Genomic DNA, 24430 nt, shown 5'->3' on the forward strand with positions numbered 1-24430 from the left:
CACCCCTCCAAAGTCAATACTTTGTAGAGTCACCTTTTGCAGCAATTACAGCTGCAAGTCTCTTGGGGTATGTCTCTATAAGCTTAGCACATCTAGCCACTGGGATTTGTGCCCATTCTTCAAGGCAAAACTGCTCCACCTCCTTCAAGTTGGATGGGTTCATCTGGTGTACAGCAATCTATAAGTCATACCACAGATTCTCAATTGGACTGAGGTCTGGGCTTTGACTAGACCATTCCAAGACATTTAAATGTTTCCCCTTAAATGGATTTAAATGGTGCTCTGTGGGATGTTCAAAGTTTGATTTTTTTTTTTATAACCCAACCCTGATCTGTACTTCTCCAAAACGTTGTCCCTGACCTGTTTGGGGGGCTACTTGGTCTTCATGGTGCCGCTTGCTTGGTGGTGCCCCTTGCTTAGTGGTGTTGCAGCCTCTGGGGCCTTTCAGAACAGGTGTATATATACTGAGATCATGTGAGACTTAAATAAAGTCCACATGTGTGCAATCTATTTAACTTATTATGTGATTTCTGAAGGTAATTGGTTGCACCAGATCTTATTTAGGGGCTTCATAGCAAAGGGGGTGAATACATATCCACGCACCACTTTTCCGTTTTAAATTTTGTATTTTTTACATTTCACTTCACCAATTTGGACTATTTTGTGTATGTCTATTACATGAAATTCAAATAAAAATCAATTTAAATTACAGGTTGTAATGCAACAAAATAGGAAAAAGCCAAGGGGGATGAATACTTTTGAAAGGCACTGTATCGCCCATTTACATTCCCTATACCAGATTTTCCTCTAGGATTTTGTCTGTGCTTAGCTCTATTACGTTGACAAGCATACCCATAACATGATGCAGCCACCACGCTTGAAAATATCAAGAGCGGGACTCTGTGATGTGTTATGTTTGAGGAAAATCTAACATAACACTTTGTATTCAGGACATAAAGTTAATTTCTCAAAAGGAGGTTGAATACTTACTGACTCAAGGCATTTCAACTTTTCATTTTAAATTCATTTGTAAACATTTCTAAAAACATAATTCCACTTTGACATTATGGGGTATTGTGTGCAGACCAGTGACACAATCTCAATTTAATCTATTTTAAAATTCAGGGTTTAACACAAAATGTGAACCCGAATGAATACCTAAGAAATATATTTAAAAAAATAAAACACTAGGCCTATAGGCTATGCATACACTGCATTGTATGCATCGAGACAATCTGAGCAAAATGGAATGGAAAAAAACCCTGAAAAAAAGCACTTTTTGCCAGTCCTGTCTGGTCCAGCGACGGTAGGTTTGTACCCATAGGCGACGTTGTTGCCAGTGATGTCTGGTGAGGACCTGCCTTACAACAGGCCTACAAGTCCTCAGTCCAGCCTCTCTCAGCCTATTGCGGACAGTCTGAGTACTGATGGAGGGATTGTGCGTTCCTGGTTTAACTCGGCAGTTGTTGTTGCCATCCTGTACCTGTCCCGCAGGTGTGATGTTCGGATGGACCAATCATGTGCAGGTGTTGTTACATGTGGTCTGCCACTGCGAGGATGATCAGCTGTCCGTCCTGTCTCCCTGTAGCGCTGTGTTAGACGTCTCACAGTACGGACATTGCCATTTATTGCCCTGGCCACATCTGCAGTCCTCATGCCTCCTTGCAACATGCCTAAGGCACGTTCACGCAGATGAGCAGGGACCCTGGGCATCTTTCTTGTGGTGTTTTTCAGAGTCAGTAGAAAGGCCTCTTCAGTGTCCTAAGTTTTCATAACTGTGACCTTAATTGCCTACCGTCTGTAAGCTGTTAGTGTCTTAACGACCGTTCCACATGTGCATGTTCATTAATTGTTTATGGTTCACTGAACAAGCATGGTAAACAGTGTTTAAACCCTTTACAAGGAAGATCTGTGAAGTTATTTGGATTTTTACGAATTATCTTTGAAAGACAGGGTCCTGAAAAAGGGACGTTTCTTTTTTTGCTGAGTTTAGTTCTGTACGATGGCGAGTAGTGGAGGACTCGCCATCATCGTTTAAAATCTACAGTTTGGGAACATTTTTGGTTTCCCAGTAAATTACAACGGCGATAGACAGCGAGAGTACTACTCAACGAGAATAGCCTATGCAGCTGCCAACACCTCAAACAAAAAAACTGTCTACCCTCTGAATTCAAACAGCCCTTCACAGCTTAAATAAACCAAAATGAAATGCCAACAGTTATTGTAGTTAATTTTCCTCCTGTACCAAAACGTGACACCAAAATGTACCGAACCGTGGGTTTGGTGAACCGTTACACCCCTACTAGTCACTGCTGTTGCCTAGGGTCGGGTTTACAAAACTAGTTTGGTGACTAATGAATACAACCCTGGTCCTTACGGTGAAGAGCAGCATCAGAACTCACCTTGGTCTCCCCAAGGCTCTCTGACTCAGACACCTGGTAGGTAAGGTCCGTCTCCTCGAAGCCTGTGGCGCTCATACGCTGGTCAGTGGAGGGGTCGTTGCGGGGGGGCGAGTCTGGAGAATTGAGGCACGTCTGGATGAGGGCCTTGCCCGTCTCGCTGGTGATCATGGGCTGGAGCTTCCGCGTGGCGAACGTGTAGACATGGCCCGTCTCGCTGGCCACCAGTAGCAGGACCTGGGTTCCTGTCAACGTGGAAAGCTCATAGGCCTGCCATGGGGGGAGGGAGATGACAATGTCAACATGCATATCAGCATTAGAATCAGCATGAGCATCAACATCAGTCTTGGAGGAATGTGCCTAAATAAACAAGGTAAGCTGACATTCCACCACATTCTTAACTACACTGAACAAATATATAAATGCAACATGTACAGGTTGGTCCTTTGTTTCATGAGCGGAAATAAAAAAATCCCAGAAATGTTCCATATGTACAAAAAGCTTATTTCTCTCAAATTTTGTCCACAAATTTGTTTACAGCCCTATTAGTGAGAATTTCTCCATTGCCAAGATAATCTATCCACCTGACAGGTGTTGCATATCAAGAAGTAGATTTTTGTCACACAACACAATGCCATAGATGTCTCAAGTTGAGAGGGAGTGTGCAATTGGCATGCTGACTGCAGGAGTGTCCACCAGAGCTATGCCAGAGAATGTAATGTTAATTTCTCTACAATATGCTGCCTCCAACAGTTTCAGAGAATTTGGCAGTACATCCACGCCAGCCCAGGACCTCCACATTCGGCTTCTTCACCTGCGGGATCGTCTGAGGGGGGTTTGGGGTGGGGGTGCTGAGGAGTATTTCCATCTGTAATAATGCCCATTTGTGGGGAAAAACTAATCATGATTGGCTGGGCCTGGCTCCCCAATGGCTGCACCCCTGCCCAGGTATGTGAAATCCATAGCTTAGGGCCTAATTAATTTATTTCAATTGACTGATTTCCTTATATGAACTGTAACTTACAAAAATCTTTGAAATTGTTGCATTTATATATTTTTGTTCAGTATAAAACAGACTTTTTAAAACAAATCAAATCAAGAGTACCGTAAAACTTCAATTAAACTTAAAGTCTCAAATAGCCGCCTGTCCCTTTTAATAGCCGGGCAAAGGCACACATTTAAGCAAATCAAAACAGCCAGTCTAAATTAATTGTTTGAGGTTACCATGAATTGTTTACAAGGTTTAATTTTTGATTTCTTACATTAAATAATTCAGTAATGACTCAAAATATCATCAATTTTTATCACGAGTAACAAACTACTAGCCATTGTCTGCTAACAGCTGAGAACTGCTAGCTAACTGGCAAGCACAAAAACAGTCAACCACTTCGGGAGTACAGATTATTTTTTTTTTTTAAATAAAGCTTACCACCCTCAGCAAGAACTGCCGAAAATGCACAGTCAAAGAAGCAAATCATTATTCTGTGAAGATTAAATGTATCAATTAAAATGCTGGAAGCCCATCTCTAATAAGCACCTGTTGTGTTCAGGGATTTAAGCAAATAAACATCCAGGCTATTAAATAGACGTTTTACGATAAATTACTTTCTTACCAACACTATTATGTGCATTGCACAGACTCAAATAGGAATAGGAAAAAACTGAGTTCCAGATGGCGCTACCTACAGATAACGGGTTAAAACTGCAGCCAACAAGCCAAGAAACACACTCCAAGTCTAAAAATACCTCTGTGGTGAACTCTGACGTATAGCATAAATGAGGCTAAAATAACATGAGATAAGCCTCCAAGAATAGTGTCGGTGATATAGTGATACCGATTTCGTTCCTTGCGACAGGGGGTCTTGGTTGTAAGAAAGAGAAAGGGAAGTGGTTGAGGTAGAGGTAATAACCATGTAGGTCTTAATGGAGGAGAAGAGCAATGGCTCCTCTCACAGGCAGAGGTGGCTGTGAAACATGAGCTCTCCCACCTTGTCATTCATTACACCAGACCTCACAAACACACCTTCAGTAGTGTAGTGACCCACAAATAATGCAAAGATCTTGCATCAGAAATTAAAACCCACACCATGCGCTATTCTCACACACATTTATTGTTGCACTTGGAGTGAACCTTGTGCACTCACTGAGAGAGCATTTTGATTTACGTCAGTCATCGGTAATGTCCAGGATGCTTCTGGCGGACAGGGAGGGAGAAAAGGAGGGAGATGGAGAGTAGACACTACCATTACCTTAGTGAATACAATTTAAACATTGGCTGATGAATGATTTCATTGCTAGCCGCCGGGCATCATTCTGGCAGACATGCAGAGTAAGGAGGACTAGAGGATGGCTGTCAAACACAACCAACAATCACTTCCTTGCTTAGACCTACATCAAATAGCCTATGCGAAATCATAGGGTCTATATACTGTTATTAAACTATAGTGCTGTTAGTGCATGAGCAATCTCAGTCGAAACAGAACTAAACGTATCACAGCTTCTTTAAGTTAATTTCTCTTTCAAGGAACTTTCAGACGTCACAAGGTTTGGAAGTGTGGCAATGCATTAATTTGTTCATTATTGGCCTCAATCATCTCATTTGTAGATATAATGTACTCCATTCAGTTAATGTAGCAATTGGACAATGCTGAAGCTACTTATCTAATGATATTTTGGCTGTAGTGAAATGCAACCCCATATGAAAGGTAGAGGGGCAGAGATGGGTATGAGCAACTTCCAACACTGTGTCCATCACACTTGCCAGTCCAGCGGTGCAGGCTTCACCTCTAGAGCTGCGGTGTCAAATGAACGAATAAAAGCATAGATAGCAAGCCTCTGGAGATGTTTTCATGCTCTGAAGAGCAGAGAAGATGAGACCTGTAGTTGCTTCAGTGGCGTCTGCAGAAGCATTCTTAGAAATGGAGCAAGCATGCAGCTCTCAGTAACACTTCCAAAGGATTTCACCATAATTTAAACATGTAAATCATCTCAATGACATAGATGTCTTCATGTACAAAGAACTGTGTGGCAAGCTTCTCTCAGCCATCCCACGTCTACAGTATGTGTGTGTCATCCTGCGTCAGGGTGGCTTGGTCAATACCCAAATGCACAGCTTGATAACTACATCATTTTGAAAATGAGAGAGGAGAAGTTTGTTCATTCCTATTTGTATCCTTTCATTAGCTTGTTTGCTTTAGGTCTCCTGGCTGTTGCAATCCCTGACCCTTGTAGTCAGTGTGTGATTATTCTGGCTGTGTGTCTGGGAACGAGGTTGCACACACACAGATGTATACAGTACCCTATGTGTATGTGCATATTGTGTATGCTGTCTGTCTGTAAGTAAGTGAGAGACCCAACAGCATGCCCCAGGACAGCCTAGAGAGCAGACACCTGATGGAAGAGGCAATCCACACTGCCAAGGTATTCATGTAAGCTCCCTTTCTGGCCTTACATGTAAAGCTATGGGGCATGTGTACCCATTGAAGACTACACATGGGCTGCTTCAAAAACAGAGCAATGCATAGCTCACACATCCTAACAGTCATACAGATCTATCTACTGTATGAAAACAGTGTGCATCTATTGATTAAACCTCAGGGGCAGTAGTGAAATCCTGGACATGAAGAACTCAACTTGCTAGAGCGTGTGCAGGCTTGACAGTCCATTTGAATGAACCTGCATATCCTTTTCAGAACCAGTCAGATTACGGATCAAGCAGGCCATCAATTGCAATCGTATCACACGGCCCTGGCCTGCACCCTCAAAGAGATCTGAAACCTGCCTGCTACAGTGCCTTCAGAAAGTATTCATACCCCTAGAATTATTCCATATTTTGTTGTGTTACACCCTGAATTCAAAAAGTATTAAATATCTGTTTTTCTAATCCATCTACACACAATACCCCATAATGACAAAGTGAAAACCTGTTTTTAAAAATGTGTGAAAATGTATTGAAAATGAAATACCTAGTTGACATAAGTACTCGCACCCCTTTGCTAGGACACACAAAATTGAGCTCAGGGGCATCCAATTTCCTTTTATCCTCCTTGAGATGTTACTATAACTTGGGAGTCCACCTGTAACCAATTCAACTGTTTGGACATGATTTAGGAAGAAACACACGTGTCTGTATAAGGCCGCACAGTTGAAAGTGCATGTCAGAGCAGAAACTATACCATGAAGTCCAAGAAGCTGTCCGTATATCTCAGAGATTGTGATGAGGCATACAGTACCAGTCAAACATTTGGACACACCTACTCATCCAAGGGTTTCTTTATTTTTACTATTTTCTACCTTATAGAATAATAGTGAAGACTACAAAACTATGAAATTACACATATGGTAGTAACCAAAAAAGTGTTAAACAAATCCAAATATATTTTATATTCTTCAAAGTATCCACATCTTTGCACACTCTTGGCATTCTCTGAACTAGCTTCACCTGGAATGCTTTTCCAACAGTCTTGAAGGAGTCCCTCATATGCTGAGCACTTTGTTGGCTGCTTTTCATTCACTCTGCGGTCCGACTCATCCCAAACCATCTCAATTTGGTTGAGGTCGGGTGATTGTGGAGGCCAGGTCATCTGATGCAGCACTCCATCCCTCTCCTTCTTGGTCAAATAGCCCTTACACAGCCTGGAGGTGTGTTGGGTCATTGTTCTATTGAAAAACAAATGACAGCCCAAACCAGATTGGATGGCGTATCGATGCAGAATGCTGTGGTAGCATTTATTTTGGCTGCAATTCCTAAGGCTGGTAACTCATAGTTTTGATGTCTTCACTATTATTCTACAATATAGAAAATCATAAAAATAAAGAAAAACCCTGCAATGAGTAGCTGTGTCCAAACTTCTGACTGGTACTGTATATCTGGGGAAGGGTATGAAACAATTTCTAGAGAGTTGAAAGTTTCCAAGAGCACAGTGGTATCCATCATTGGGAAATTCAAAAACATTTGGAACTAAGCAGACTATGCCTACAGCTGGCCGTCTGACCAAACTGGGAAACCGGGCAAGGAGGACCTTGGTCAGGGAGGTGACCAAGAACCCAATGACCACTGACAGTTCCTTGGCTGAGATGGGAGAAACTGCCAGAAGGTCAACAGTCTCTACAGCAAATCAAATTGTATTAGTCACATGCGCCGAATAGAACAGGTGTAGACCTTACCATGAAACGCTTACTTACAAGCCCTTAATTAACCAACAATGCAGTTAGGAAAAAATACTTACAAAATAAAAACTAAAAGTAACAAATAAAAGAGCAACAAAATATCAATAACGAGGCTATATACAGGGGGTACCAGTATTGAGGCAATGTGCGGGGGCACAAGTTAGTCGAGGTCATTGAGGTAATGTGAAGTACCAGTCAAAAGTTGACACACCTTACTATTTTCCACATTGTAAAATAATAGAGAAGACATCAAAACTAAGAAATAACACATACGAAATCATGCAGAAACCCCAAAAATATATTTTATATTTGAGATTCTTCAAAGTAGCCACACTTTGCCTTGATGACGGCTTTGCACACTTTTGGCATTTTCTCAACCAGCTTCATGAAGCAGTCACCTAGAATGCATTTCAATTAACAGGTGTGCCTTGTTAAAATGTATGTGTGGAATTCTTTTAATTCTTAATGCGTTTGAGCCAATCAGTTGTGTTGTGACAAGGTAGGGGTGGTATACAGAAGATAGCCCTATTTGGTAAAAGACCAAGTCCATATTATGGCAAGAACAGCCCAAATAAGCAAAGAGAAACGACAGTCCATTACTTTAAGACATGAAGGTCCGTCAATGCAGAAAATGTCAAGAACTTTTAACCTCTATTGGCTAGGTGGGACGCTTGCGTCCCACCTACTCAACAGCCAGTGTAATCCCGTGGCGCGTTATTCAAATTCCTCAAAAATGCAAAAACTTCAATTTTTCAAACATATGACTATTTTACACCATTTTAAAGACAAGACTCTCGTTAATCTAACCACACTGTCCGATTTCAAAAAGGCTTTACAACGAAAGCAAAACATTAGATTATGTCAGCAGAGTACCCAGCCAGAAATAATCAGACACCCATTTTTCAAGCTAGCATATAATGTCACATAAACCCAAACCACAGCTAAATGTAGCACTAACCTTTGATGATCTTCATCAGATGACAACCCTAGGACATTATGTTATACAATACATGCATGTTTTGTTCAATCAAGTTCATATTTATATCAAAAACCAGCTTTTTACATTAGCATGTGACTAGCATGTGACTAGCATTCCCACCGAACACTGCCGGTGAATTTACTAAATTACTCACGATAAACGTTCACAAAAAGCATAACAATTATTTTAAGAATTATAGATACAGAACTCCTCTATGCACTCGATATGTCCGATTTTAAAATAGCTTTTCGGTGAAAGCACATTTTGCAATATTCTCAGTAGATAGCCCGGCATCACAGGGCTAGCTATTTAGACACCCAGCAAGTTTAGCACTCACCAAAGTCAGATTTACTATAAGAAAAATGTTATTACCTTTGCTGTCTTCGTCAGAATGCACTCCCAGGACTTCTACTTCAATAACAAATGTTGGTTTGGTTCGAAATAATCCATAGTTATATCCAAATAGCGGCGTTTTGTTCGTGCGTTCAAGACACTATCCGAAAGGGTAAATAAGGGTGACAAGCATGGCGCAATTCTTGACAAAAAAAATTCTAAATATTCCATTACCGTACTTCGAAGCATGTCAACCGCTGTTTAAAATAAATTTTTATGACATTTTTCTCATAAAAAAAGCGATAATATTCCGACCGGGAATCCGCGTTTAGGTAAACAGACGAAAGAAAATAAAGCATGGGGTCGACTCGGGCACGCGCCTAAGCCCATAGTACTCTGATCGGCCACTTGCCAAACGCGATAAAGTGTTTCAGCCAGAGGCTGCTTCGATATCGTTCAGCTTTTTCCCGGGCTCTGAGGGCCTATGGGAGCCGTAGGAAGTGTCACGTTATAGCAAAGATCCTCAGTCTTCAATAAAAAGAGCCAAGATGAAACACAACTTGTCAGACAGGCCACTTCCTGCATGGAATCTTCTCAGGTTTTGGCCTGCCATATGAGTTCTGTTATACTCATAGACACCATTCAAACAGTTTTAGAAACTTTAGGGTGTTTTCTATCCAAAGCCAATAATTATATGCATATTCTAGTTACTGGGCAGGAGTAGTAACCAGATTAAATCGGGTACGTTTTTTATCCGGCCGTGTCAATACTGCCCCCTAGCCCTAACAGGTTAAAGTTTCTTCAAGTTCAGTTGCAAAAACCATCAAGCGCTATGATGAAATTAGCTCTCGAGGACCGCCACAGGAAAGGAAGACCCAGAGTTACCTCTGCTGCAGAGGATAAGTTCATTAGCGTTACCAGCCTCAGAAATTGCAGCCCAAATAAATGCTTCACAGTTCAAGTAACAGACACATCTCAACATCAACTGTTCAGAGGAGACTGCGTGAATCAGGTCTTCATGGTCAAATTGCTGCAAAGAAACTACTACTAAAGGACACCAATAATTACAAGAGACTTGTTTGGGCCAAGAAACATGAGCAATGGACATTAGACCAGTGGAAATCTGTCCTTTGGTCTGATGAGTCCAAATTTTAGATTTTTGGTTCCAACAGCCGTTTCTTCGTGAGACTCAAAGTAGGTGAACGGATTATCTCTGCACGTGTTGTTCCCACCATGAAGCATGGAGGAGGTGTGGGGGTGCTTTGCTGGTGACAGTGTCATTGATTTATTTAGATTTCAAGGCACACTTAACCAGCATGGCTACCACAACACTCTGCAGCGATACGCCATTCCATCTGGTTTGAGCTTAGTGGGACTATCATTTGTTTTTCAACAAGACAATGACCCAAAACACACCTCCAGGCTGTGTAAGGGCTATTTGACCAAGAAGGAGAGTGATGGAGTGTAGCATTATTGTGACCAATGACCAGCCTTTCAAAGCACATCATGGCTACAGGCGTGAGTGCTACGGGTCGGTAGCCATTTAGGCTGGTAACCTTGGAGTTCTTGGGTACAGACACTATGGTGGTCTGCTTGAAACGTAGGTATTACAGACTCGACCAGGGACAGGTTGAAAATGTCAGTGAAGACACTTGCCAGTTGGTCAGCACATGCTCAGAGTACACGTCCTGTTAATCAGTCTGGCCCCGCGGCCTTGTGCATGTTGACCGGTTTATAGGTCTTACTCACATTGGCTACGGCGAGCGTGAACACAGTCATCCATAACAGCTGGTGCTCTCATGGATGCTTCAGTGTTGCTTGCCTTGAAGCGTGCATAGAAGTCGTTTAACTCGTCTGGTAGGCTTGTGTCACTGGGCAGCTCACGGCTAGGCTTCCCTTTGTAGTCCGTAATAGTTTGATTGCCCTGCCACATTTAACGAGCGTCGGAGCCGATGTAGTATGATTCAATCTTAGTCCTGTATTAAGGCTTTGCCTATTTGATGGTTTGTCTGAGGGCATAGCGGGATTTATCAAAAGTGTCCAGGTTAGAGTCCTGCTCATTGAAAGAGGCAGCTCTACCCTTTTGCCCAGTGTGGATGTTGCCTGCAATCCATGGCTTCTGGTTGGGGTATGTACAGTTGAAGTCGGAAGTTAACATACACTTAGGTTGGAGTCATTAAAACTCGTTTTTCAACCGCTCCACAAATTTCTTGTTACCATGAGACCACGCAGCAGTCATACCGCTCAGGAAGGAGACGCGTTCTTTCTCCTAGAGATGAACGTACCTTGGTGTGAAAAGTACAAATCAATCCCAGAACAACAGCAAAGGACCTTGTGAAGATGCTGGAGGAAACAGGTACAAAAGTATCTATATCCACAGTAAAACGAGTCCTATATTGACATAACCTGAAAGGCCGCTCAGCAAGAAAGAAGCCTCTGCTCCAAAACCGGCATAAAAAAGCCAAACTGCGGTTTACAACTGCACATGGGGACAAAGATCGTACTTTTTGGAGAAATGTCCTCTGGTCTGATTAAACAGAAATACAACCGTTTGGCCATAATGACCATCGTTATGTTTGGAGGAAAAAGGGGGAGGCTTGCAAGCCAAAGAACACCATCCCAACAGTGAAGCACGGGGGTGGCAGCATCATGTTGTGGGGTGCTTTGCTGCAGGAGGGACTGGTGCACTTCACAAAATGGATGGCATCATGGGGAACGACAATTATGTGGATATATTGAAGCAACATCTCAAGACATCAGTCAGGAAGTTAAAACTTCATCGCAAATGGGTCTTCCAAATGGACAATGACCCCAAGCTTACTTCCAAACTTGTGGAAAAACGGTTTAAGGACAACAAAGTCAAGGTATTGGAGTGGCATCACAAAGCCCTGACCTCAATCCCATAGAACATTTGTGAGCATAACTGAAAAAGCGTGCGTGAGCAAAGAGAACAACAAACCTGACTCAGTTACACTAGCTCTGTCAGGAGGAATGGGTCAAAATTCACCCAACTTATTGTGGCAAGCTTGTGGAAGGCTACCCGAAACATTTGACCCATGTTAAACAATTTAAAGGCAATGCTATCAAATACTAATTGAGTGTATGTAAACTTCTGACCCACTGGGAATGTAATGAAAGAAATAAAAGATGAAATAAATTACTCTACTATTATTCTGACATTTCACATTCTTAAAATAAACTGGTGATCCTAACTGACTTAAGACAGGGAATATTTATTAGGATTAAATGTCAAGAATTGTGAAAAACTGAGTTAATGTAATTGTAAACTTCCGACTTCAACTGTACGTACAGTCACTGTTGGGACAACACCATCGATGCACTTATTGATGAAGCTGGTGACTGATGTGGTATACTCCTGAATGCAATCGGAGGAGTCCCGGAACATACAGTGCATTCGGAAAGTATTCAGGCCCCTTCTCTTTTTCCACATTTTATTACTTTACAACCTAATTCTAAAATTGATTAAATATATATGTTTTTAATCATCAATCTACACACAACACTCCATAATGACAAAGAGAAAACAGTTTTTTAGAAATGTTAGCACATGTATTAAAACAAATAAATTGAAATACCTTATTTACATAAGTACTCAAACCCTTTGCTATGAGACTCGAAATTGAGCTCAGGTGCATCTCGTTTCAATTGATCATCCTTGAGATGTTTCTACAACTTGGAGTCCACCTGTGGTAAATCCAATTGTTTGTACCTGATTTGGAAAGGCACACACTTGTCTACATAAAGGTCCCATAGTTGACAGTGCATGTCAGATCAAAAACCAAGCCATGAGGTCTAAGGAATTGTCTGTGGAGCACCGAGACAGGATTATGTCAAGGCACAGACCTGTGGAAGGGTAACAAAACATTTCTGAAGCATTGAAGGTCCCCAAGAACACAGTGGCCTCCATCATCATTCTTAAATGGAAGAAGTTTGGAACTACTAAGACTCTTCCTAGAGCTGGCCGCCCAGCCAAACTGAGAAATCGGGGGAGAGGGACATTGGTCAGGGAGGTGACCAAGAACCCGATGGTCACTCTGACAGAGCTCCTCTGTGGAGATGGGAGAACTTTCCAGATGGACAACCATCTCTGCAGCACTGGACCAATCACACCTTTATGGTAGAGTGGTCAGATGGAAGCCACTCTTCAGTAAAAAGGCACATTACAGCCCACTTGGAGTTTGTCAAAAGCAACCTACAATGACTCAGACCATGAGAAACCAGATTCTCCGGTCTGATTAAACCAAGATTGAACTCTTTGGCCTGAATGCCAAGTGCCACGTATGGAGGAAACGTGGCACCATCGCTACGGTGAAGCATGGTGGTGGCAGCATCATTAAGTGGGAATGTTTTTCAGCGACAGGGACTGGGAGACTAGTGAGGGTTGAGGGAAAGATGAACAGAGAAAAGTACAGAGAGCTCCTTGATTAATACCTGAGCGCTCTGGAGCAGGTTCTCAGACTGGGGGCGAAGGTTCACCTTCCAACAAGACAACGACCCTAATCACACAGCCAAGACAACGCAGGAGTGGCTTCGGGACAAGTCTCTGAATGTCCTTGCGTGGCCCAGCCAGAGCTCGGACTTTAACACAATCGAATATCTCTGGAGAGACCTGAAAATAGCTGTGCAGCGACGCTCCCCATCCAATCTGACAGAGCTTGAGAAGATCTGCAGAGAAGAATGGGGGAAGTCCCCAAATACAGGTGTGCCAAACTTGTAGTGTCATACCCAAGAAGACTTGAGGCTGTAATCGCTGCCAAAGGTGCTTCAACAAAGTACTAAGTAAAGGTTCTGAATACTTTTGTAAATGTCATATTTCAGTTTTTTGCTGTCATTATGGGGTACTGTGTGTAGATTGCTGAGGGGGAAAAATAATACATTTTAAAATAAGGCTGAGGAAAAAGTTAATGGGTCTAAATACTTTCCAAATGCACTGTATTCCAGTCTGTGCTAGCAAAACTGTCCTGTGGCTTAGCATCTGCTTCATCTGACCACTTCCGTATTGAGCGAGTCACTGGTACTTCCTGCTTTAGTTTTTGCTTGTAAGCAGGAATCAGATTTGCCAAATGGAGGGCGAGAGAGAGCTTTGTATGAGTCTCTGTGTGTTGTAAAGGTGGTCTAGAATTTTTGTTCCCTCTGATTGCACATGTAACATGCTGGTAGAAATTAGGTAAAACGGATTTAAGTTTCCCTGCATTAAATTCCCTAGCCACTAGGAGTGTCGCCTCCGGGTGAGCATTTTCTTGTTTGCTTATGGCTTATACAGCTCATTGAGTGCGGTCTCAGTGCCAGCATCGGTTTGTGGTGGTAAATAGACAGCTACGAAAAATATAGAGCAACTCTCTTGGTAAATGGTGTGGTCTACAGCTTATCATGAGATACTGTACCTCAGGCAAGACTTCCTTAATATATTAGATTTCGTACACCAACTGTTATTTACAAAAAGACACAGACCGCCACCCCTTGTCTTACAGGAAACAGCTGTTCGGTCTTGCCAAGGCACAGAAAAAACAGCCAACTGTATATAATCCATGTCGTAGTTCAGCCACGACTCGGTGAAACATAAGATATTACAATTAATGTCCTGTTGGTAGGATAGTCTTGAATGGAGTTCATCCAGTTTATTCTCCAATGATTGCACAATTGCCAATAGGACGGATGGTAGAGGTGGGTTATCCACTTGCCGGCGAATTCTAAAAAGGGCACCCGGACCTGCGTCCCCTGTATCAGTATCTTTTCTTCATGTGAATAATGGGGATTTGGGCCTGTCCGTATCTGGAGTAAATCCTTTGCGTCCAACACATTAAAAAAATATTCTTCCAGTTTGAGGTGAGTAACCGCTGTTCTGATATCCAGAAGCTCTTTTTGGTCATAAGAGATGGTGGCAGAAACATTATGTACCAAATAAGTTACAAACATCGTGGGGGAAAAAAAACACAAAATAGCGCAATTGGTTAGGAGCCGGTAAAACGTCAGCCATCTCCTCCGACGCCATTCTCTCATGTACTTCACCAATCTGGGCTTTATGAGAGAGTGGCCAGACGGAAGCCGCTCCTAAGAAAAAGGCACGACAAAACACTTGGAGTTTGCTAAAAAGGCACGTGAAAGACTGATCATAAGGCAAAATATTCTGTGATCTGTGACACAAATGTTACTATTTGGCCTGAATGCAAAGCGCTATGTCTGGAGAAAACCAGGCACAGCTCATCACCCGTCTAACACCATCCCTACCTTGGTGGTGGCAGCATCATGCTATGGGGATGCTTATGAGCGGCAGGGACTGGGAGACTGGTAAGGATGGAGGGAACAATGAATGGAACCAAATACAGGCAAATTCTTGATGAGAACCTGCTTCAGAATGCAAACAACCTTAGACTGGGGCGAAGATTTATATCTCAACAGGACAATGACCCCAAGCACACAGCCAAAGCAACACTGGAATGGTTTCGGAACAAGAATGTGAAAATCCTTGAGTGGCACAGCCAAAGCCCAGACTTGAATCCGATTAAATCTGTGGAAAGACTTAAAGATTGCTCTTCACTGCCACTCCCCATCTAAACTTAACAGATGGTGAGAAAATCGGCAAGGAAGAATGGGAGAAAATCCCCAAATCCAGGATGTGCAAAGCTGATATAGACATACCCAAGATGACTCAAAGCTGTAATTGCCACTAAAAGTGCTTCTACAAAGTATTGACTCAGGACTGTGAATACTTATGTAAATTAGACAGTTCTGTACTTCAATTTCCATAAAATGTGCAACACTTTCTAAATACATGTTTTCACTCTGTCATTATGGGGTATTGTGTGTAGATGTGTAAGAGAAAAATAATTTGAAACCATTTTGAATTCAGGCTCTAACAACAAAACGTGGAAGAAGTCAAAGGGTATGAATAATTTCTGAAGGCACTGTAAATCCTGTCATACTTTGTCATAACCCGACTCAAGCCACAGAATAATCATGCAGCCCACTGTACAATACAGAAACCTCAGTTTCCACGACAACAAAGGAGGATGCCAAAGGGAAGCAAGCACAACCAAAGCAGGGACTTGCTCATCAGTCAGAACTCAACCTTTTTACAAATATCAAACAATGCAGTGGCATCACAATTCGTTTGGTGAAACAATCCAAAAAGACTGTTTGTCTGCATTGCAGCAGTTCTCCAACTTATCTTTTGTGAGAGAGATAACAGATGCCTCTTGGCTCGACAAAGCGCTGATCTGCTTCAGACATACGGTAATGTCTGAATTGAAACATAATGAGTGATCTTGGATACGATGGTACAGAGAATAGTGAGTAGCCTACATTCCATGTGCATGCTTGGATACTAGAGCCCTCATGGTAGTAGTATAACTGATGACGGATTATGAATCCACTGAATCAGTGACTTGTCCAGAACATTTTGATTGGGATGGCCAAGGTGGGGCACAGATAGGGTTGACTATTTTCCGGCTATTTCACAAAATGTTCCATTCCAAGAGTAAATCACTTTTCTCCTGGTTAACCCGGTATTTCCCACAAAAACTAGAAGTGTCATTCAAAAGCATTATATAAAGCATATAAAATAGGCCTATGTCTGGATTAGAGGTTTGATTGAAAATTCAGGCCTGATGCTACCTGAGCCATACATTAAACACATTTTATGGGCCCTACATTAAAGATATTTAATGATCCCAAGCCCCCCCAAAAAACTAATGATTGTGCTGTTATCCAATACATATAGTTTATGATATTAGCTACTGTACATTACGCACGAGAGAAAAACATAAAAACCCATAGATGTAGCTACAGTGGGGGGGAAAAGTATTTGATCCCCTGCTGATTTTGTAGGTTTGCCCACTTACAAAGAAATGATCAGTCTATAATTTTAATGGTAGGTTTATTTGAACAGTGAGAGACAGAATAACAACAAAAAAATCCAAAAATGTTATAAAATGATTTGCATTTTAATGAGGGAAATAAGTATTTGATCCCTCTGCAAAACATGACTTAGTACTTGGTGGCAAAACCCTTGTTGGCAATCACAGAGGTCAGACGTTTCTTGTAGTTGGTCACCAGGTTTGCACACATCTCAGGAGGGATTTTGTCCCACTCCTCTTTGCAGATCTTCTCTAAGTCATTAAGGTTGAGGCTGACGTTTGACAACTCGAACCTTCAGCTCCCTCCACAGATTTATGGGATTCAAGTCTGGAGACTGGCTAGGCCACTCCAGGAACTTAATGTGCTTCTTCTTGAGCCACTCCTTTGTTGCCTTGGCCGTGTGTTTTGGGTCATTGTCATGCTGGAATACCCATCCACGACCCATTTTCAATGCCCTGGCTGAGGAAAGGAGGTTCTCACCCAAGATTTGACAGTACATGGCCCCGTCAAATGATGCGGTGAAGTTGTCCTGTCCCCTTAGCAGAAAAACACCCCCAAAGCATAATGTTTCCACCTCCATGTTTGATGGTGGAGATGGTGTTCTTGGGGTCATAGGCAGCATTCCTCCTCCTCCAAACACTGCGAGTTGAGTTGATGCCAAAGAGCTCCCTTTTGGTCTCATCTGACCACAACACTTTCTTTCACGCAGTTGTCCTCTGAATCATTCAGATGTTCATTGGCAAACTTCAGACGGGCATGTATATGTATTCTTGAGCAGGGGGACCTTGCGGGCGCTGCAAGATTTCAGTCCTTCACGGCGTAGTGTGTTACCAATTGTTTTCTTGGTGACTATGGTCCCAGCTGCCTTGAGATCATTGACAAGATCCTCCCGTGTAGTTCTGGGCTGATTCCTCACCGTTCTCATGATCATTGCAACCCCACGAGGTGAGATCTTGCATGGAGCCCCAGGCCGAGGGATTATGACAGTTCTTTTGTGTTTCTTCCATTTGCGAATAATCGCACCAACTGTTGTCACCTTCTCAGCAAGCTGCTTGGCGATGGTCTTGTAGCCCATTACAGCCATGTGTAGGTCTACAATCTTGTCCCTGACATCCTTGGAGAGCTCTTTGGTCTTGGCCATGGTGGCGAGTTTGGAATCTGATTGATTGATTGCTTCTGTGGACAGGTGTCTTTTTTACAGGTAACAAGCTGCGGTTAGGAGCACTCCCTTTAAGAGTGTGCACCTGGGAGCCAGAAATCTTTCTGATTGAGAGGGGGTCAAATACTTATTTCCCTCATTAAAATGCAAATCATTTTATAACATTTTTTACATGCGTTTTTCTGGATATTTTTTGTTGTTATTCTGTCTCTCACTGTTCAAATAAACCTACCATTAAAATTATAGACTGATCCTTTCTTTATCAGTGGGCAAACGTACAAATCAGCAGGGGATCAAATACTTTTTTCCCCCACTGTAGCTACAACGCATTCGGAAATTATTCAGACCCCTTGACTTTTTCCACATTTTGTTACTGTACGTTGCAGCCTTATTCTAAAATTGATTAAATTGCTGTTTTTTCCCCCTCAATCTACACACATTACGCCATAATGACAAAGTAAAAACAGGTTCATAGAATTTTTTACAAATGTATAAAAAAAAATATATAAAAAATAACATTTACATAAGTATTCAGACCCTTTACTCAGTACTTTGTTGAAGCAACTTTGGCAGTGATTACGGCCATGTGTCTTCTTGGGTAAGACACTACAAGCTTGGCACACCTGTATCCGGGGGATTTCTCCCATTCTTCTCTGCATATCCTTTTAAGCTCTGTCAGGTTGGATGGGGAGCGTCGCTGCACAGCTATTTTAAGGTCTCTCCATAGAAAGCACACACATCCTTGCTTCACTCCACTTTTCAGTTCACTTTTCATTTCGCTCCAGCTAGCAATTGGAACAAGTTGTGGGGGTGGGGGGGGGGGACAATCAAACTGGACAGTTTTATCTCTATCTCTTCATTCAAAGACTCTATCATGGACACTAACTGGCAGTTGTGGCTGCGTCGCCTGATGTATTGTTGTCTCTACCTTCATGCCCTGTTGTCTTTGCCCAATAATGTTTGTACCATGTTTTGTGCTGCTACCATGCTGTCATGTTCCGCCAGAGCTCTGTCAGAGTTACTATCGGGTTCTTGATCACCCCCGTGACCAAGGCCCTTCTCCCCCGATTGCTCAGTTTGGCCAGGGGGCCAGCTATAGGAAGAGTCTTGTTGGTTCCAAACTTCTTCCATTTAAGAATGATGGAGGCCACTGTGTTCTTGGCGACCTTCAATGCTGCAGACATTTTTTGGTACCCTTACACAGATCTGTGCGACACAATCCTGTCTCGGAGCTCTACGGAAAATTTCTTTGACCATGGCTTGGTTTTTGCTCTGACATGCACTGTCAACTGTGGGACCTTATATAGACAGGTGTGTGCCTTTCCAAATCATGTCCAATCAATTGAATCTACCACAGGTGGACTGCAATCAAGTTGTAGAAACATCTCAAGGATGATCAATGGAAACAGGATGGAACCGAGCTCAATTTCAAGGCTCATAGCAAAAGGTTTGAATACTAATGTAAATAAGGTTTTGTTATTTTAAATAAATTGAAAAAAAATGTAAAAAACTTTTCACTTTGTCATTATGGGGTATTGTGTGTAGATTGATGAGGGAAAAAAATATTTCTGTCACTTTTAGAATACGGCTGTAATGTAACAAAATATGGAAAAAAGGGGTCTGAATACTTTCTGAATGCACTGTATCTGATACTGTCTTGCCAAAAAGAATGACATCATTTTATTTTTGTCCAAACAGCATCACATGCTGACTACAACAGCCACAACTTCAGATGCAGCCATGGGGTTTTCACTTTCAGACCTCCTCTGATGACTTACTGTATGACAGAGAGCTAGAGCATGATGGAAGCATCATGTGTTCCTTACAGTGGTGCAGTGGCCTGTTTAGTCTGCCTAGTGCCCTTTGACTGACCTCTGACCCTGGGGCTTAGTCATCTGTTGGCTCTGCCTGACACACTTTAGGCCAGGGGGTCTGTGATCTGAACTGCTGACCAAAGGCTGCAGTAGTGAGTGTACAGTAAGTGAGTGAGTGTTTAGTAATTTACCAACCTTAGTTCGCAGTACTCCTACATCTTATTTTACTCTATTAGGTACTATAGTTACTTTAAAATAAGGGAGAGCCGGACACTCTAAGAGCTCAGATGCAAAAATGTAATATCCAACGTGTCGACAGCCAAGCTGTCTTCATCAGGATATGAGCTTGGCTGTCAAAACGTTGGATATTACATTTTTGCATCTGAGCTCTTAGTGTGCGGCTCTCCCTTATTTTCAAGTTTTCTACTCCGCTAGCCAGCACCTGGCCTTAATAGGTGTGCGTTTCTTTTTCTTCTACACTATAGTTACTTTAAACATTGAATGAGAAACATTCAATGTACTGAGCACAAACTGCTCTTTGAAAATATGATTCAATTAATATAAATTGAAAATAGTTTGCTAAAAACTATAATATTTCTACATTTAGATTGCAAGTGTGTTACTGCACTAGGCCTACCGGACACGGAGGTGTGTATGTAGAGGGTCATGGTCAGGAATCGTAATGTCAGTTGCTCTTGTCTATTTAAAGGACAGAGCCAGTCATGACTGTTGTGGCCTACAGTCACTCAGGGCCAGGGCAGAGATGACATGTCCCACTTGGTTATTTACACATTATGTCTGGGAGTCTTATTACATCAGGTTATGACAAATTGTGTGTGTGATTTTGGGTTGAATGGGCCTTCCACTGGTTAAAAAGCATAGGTCAGTGACACAAGGGAAGGTTATTGTACAAGAAAGTTCAGACATGTACCTAATGCTTACATTATCTGTCAGTGTAGTCTATACGTGCCCCACACACACATCAATCAATAAAACATCTTGTATGACCAAGTGACACTTTGGAGTGGACCCTACAGAGTGTCTCATCACACCTGAGTGTCACTGTGATCACTCACCTTCTTCATTATACCAGTCTTCCTCTTGCTAAAAGTTGTGTATCGCCTCAACTTGTTGTCGATGAATTCCATTTTTATCTTCACCCGCCCACGTGTCTTCTTCCCTGGCTTTGCGCCAGCAACACCTTGGGGGACCACACCATAACCCCCCGGTGGTATCCCGGCCTCCTGCCCTGTCACCGCAGCCTCCATCTCCAGTCTCTCCCGCTTTACACTTCTTCTGTTGTCCCCGATTGAAACCATCGGATCGTCATCATCCCCCGAGTCCGAATCAGCGTCCGACCCACTGCACCCCATTGGCGCACACTCTTTGTCCGGGTCATACCGGCTGCCTCCGCGAACCCCAATTCCCATGTTCAGACCGATGCCTCCCTGAGCAGCGGTCAGTGGAATCGTCGGTCCCGTCCCGTTCCCTGGTCTCGCCCCACCTCTTGCACCCACTCCTGGACCGTTGCCCCCCAACATCCCAACCGCACTGATGCTGTCGCTGACCCGAGTTTTCGATTGCCTTGCTCTGACCAACACAGGGCGAATCCCAATCCCAATTACCCCAGAACCGTGACGTGTGTTAGCCCTGAAAGACGCTGACCCGTTTCCAGGTTGTGCTGATCCAGCCTGGCTTGGTAGCATTCTAGTTAGAGGACCCGGTCCCTGAAATCGTCAGCCGACTGCTGTAGCGCGGGTCAGTAAAAATTACAGCACAGTTCATACAACCCAACCACCAAAAAGGTAAACAAACAACGAAATTGCGGACATTGCAAAATGTTCATCTGTTTGAAACCACTAAAGCAAACTTTCAAAAGTGATGCTGCCCCTGAGACCTTTCAGCCAGGTTCAGTTTCACCCAACCTCTATTTCCAAAACTCAGAGCACTTTCTCAAAAAAAAGGGAAAATCGAAGAGATCATTCGTTATTACTCCGCCATGTCATGTAGTTCACACCATAATCGCGTAAAATGTCGTCGGTATCCGCCTTCAATTCACAAAGGCTGCAGATATTTCATTGAATATCAGTTTTGCAGTCGTGCATTTTCACACAAAACTGATGTATTTTTGAAATAACGTATTCGAGAGCGGACTACAACCTAAGATCTACTTTCCTCCTTATAAAGAGATACAATGTTTCCTTTTATGGAGTTGTATCTCCTTATTTGGTGAGTCACAGCGTCGTCTACGGATTGGCCGATTGGGATCTAGGTTGAGCTACCATTGGTCAATATGGCATGTTCATTAGAATAAATACCTAAATGGTCGCTGCACACAGGCAAGGAGATTTTGGTCTTCTTCCGATGCGTATGTAGCGTTCAACTCAGAACTCAGACATTTCCGACTACAGTGCGCAAAAAAACGAACTCCGAATGGGAAAATAGTTTTGAACTGTCATCCAACTCGAAATTCCCAGTTAGAAACTCGGGAACATTTCTAGAGCTCCAAAGATCACTTATGTCGTTTTTTCCCCCTAGTTCCCAGTTGTCTTGAAAGCACCAATAGACGTTGTTGACGCATGACAGATCTTACAATGCCTGGAGAGGTATTTTAGGTATCAGCTAACCACGTTATATGTTTAAAAAATAAATATTTAATCACATATGTTATTGTTAATCGGCACTGTCGATGACGTGTCACGCAACCATTAGTTGTTGCGTTACCTTAGCAGTGTTTCCGCACGGACCCTTTAGAGCGCAACACACAACGCGCTCTACTATTTCACAGAGTTTTTAGACCCAGAGGCGTAACCTCGCAAAACTTCCGGGAACGCTTGCGAAGCAGACCAGGCTGGGTTTGAGAAGTCAAAGAGAACAGTGAAATTCTACCTTAGTTTCTCGAAATCTAAAGGCACAACCTAGATTCGAGCCAATGTCATAAGTAGTTGAACATGTTGTTACTCCAACCTCATCAAAGTGACCGACTGATACCTTTTCATTTTTGTGAAAAACAACTTCAAAAATCGAATCAAAATCTTTATATTGAAGGACTGCCTTTGATTTGATGGCCTGCATACATGGATAGTTCAGCAAAAGACGACAGGGGATTTCTACTGGAGAAGCAGTTTCTGCCCATCTTTGTAATCTTTGGCTGTGTGCTCTCGGTCTCAGTAGCTAGCAGCTGCTGTAGAGCTGTCTCTCTTGTGGTGCTTAAAAATCCACAATGTGCTCAGCATTGAGCAACAGTTTTGAAGGAAAACTTACAGAAAATTCAACCATAAACACATTCCTAGGCATTTCATTAGATGACAGCAAAAACTTAATTTGCACAGAAGTCAAGTCTACAGGCTCCTGAACAGCTTCTATTCCCACGCCATAAGACTGCTAAATAGCTAACAAAAGGGCTCACAAACACAGACCACATGTAACCACGCCAGCCCAAGACCTCCACATCTGGCTTCTTCACCTGTGGGATCATTTGAGACCAGCCACCTGGACAGCTGATGAAACTGTGGGTTTGTACAACCGAAGAATCGCTGCACAAACTGTCAGAAACCGTCTCAGATAAGCTCATTTGCGTACTCGTTGTCCTCATCAGGGTCTTGACCTGACTGCAGTTTGGCGTCGTAACTGACTTCAGTGGGCAAATGCTCACCTTCGATGGCCACTGGCACGCTGGAAAAGTGTGCTCTTCACCGATGAATCCCAATTGTACCGGGCAGATGGCAGACAGTATGGCGTTGTGTGGGGGAGCGGTTTGCTGATGTCAACGTTGTGAACAGAGTGCCCCGTGGTGGTGGGGTTATGGTATGGGCAGGCATAAGCTAAGGACAACGAACACAATTGCATTTTATCGATGGCAATTTGAATGCACAGAGGTATCGTGATGAGATCCTAAGGCCCATTGTCGTGCCATTCATCCGCTGCCATCACCAGTGTGTTTCAGCATGTTAATGCACATGTTGCAAAGATCTCTACACAATTCCTGGAAGCGGAAAATGTCCCAGTTCTTCCATGGCCTGCATACTCACCAGACATGTCACCCATTGAGCATGTTTGGGATGCTCTAGTCTAGATTGACGTGTACGACAGTGTGTTCCAGTTCCTGGCAATATCCAGCAACTTGCACAGCCATTGAAGAGGAGTGGGACAACATTCCACAGGCCACAATCCACAAAATTATTATTATTATCTTTTAAATTTTACCTTTATTTAACTAGGGGGGTCGGTTAAGAAGAAATTCTTATTTTCAATGACGGCCTAGGAACAGTCGGTTAACTGCCCTGAGGCAAATGGTGTTCACACCAGATACTGACTAGTTTCCTTTTTTTTTTTAAAGGTACCTGTGACCAACAGATGCATATCTGTATTCCCAGTCTTGAAATCCATAGATTAGGGCCTAATTAATTAATTTAAATTGACCGATTTCCTTATATGAACTGTAACTCAGTAAAATCGTAAATATCGTAAATGTTTTTGTTCAGTGTACAGTGAGAGTGGTTACAGTTTCTCGGCCCATCCCTCGGCTTTTCACCGAAGGGGGTGGGTAGAACGCTTTGTTATTGTTTCAACTGCTGATTGCCGCTTCAATTAGGGTCAAATTTGAACAATAAAAAAAAAATGTGATTACTAATCGAGTTAATCGCACAGAAAACAATGCGATGAACTCGATACATTTTTTAAGTCATTTGACAGTCCT

General features: G+C 42.6%; 1 protein-coding gene across 6 annotated transcripts in view; it reads right to left on the minus strand.

The window, feature by feature from the left end:
* Window positions 1-22356, minus strand: part of LOC106576882 (serum response factor) — a 48803-nt gene extending 26447 nt beyond the window's left edge. Inside the window, exons 1-2 of one of the 6 annotated variants that reach the window (XM_014154396.2) lie at window positions 20808-22356; window positions 2403-2669 (exon numbers count right to left, since the gene is read on the minus strand). In XM_014154396.2, coding sequence (XP_014009871.1) covers window positions 2403-2669; window positions 20808-21437 — 897 coding nt within the window. In that variant the 5' untranslated portion in view covers window positions 21438-22356. The remainder of the gene's footprint in view (window positions 1-2402; window positions 2670-20807) is intronic. The other 5 variants (XM_014154397.2, XM_014154393.2, XM_014154395.2 and 2 more) reach the window with 5 other exon arrangements.
* Between the last annotated feature and the right edge of the window lie 2074 nt (window positions 22357-24430).

This window comes from Salmo salar, chromosome ssa18 (assembly GCF_905237065.1).
Source record: "Salmo salar chromosome ssa18, Ssal_v3.1, whole genome shotgun sequence".
In the NCBI taxonomy this organism is placed as follows: domain Eukaryota; kingdom Metazoa; phylum Chordata; class Actinopteri; order Salmoniformes; family Salmonidae; genus Salmo; species Salmo salar.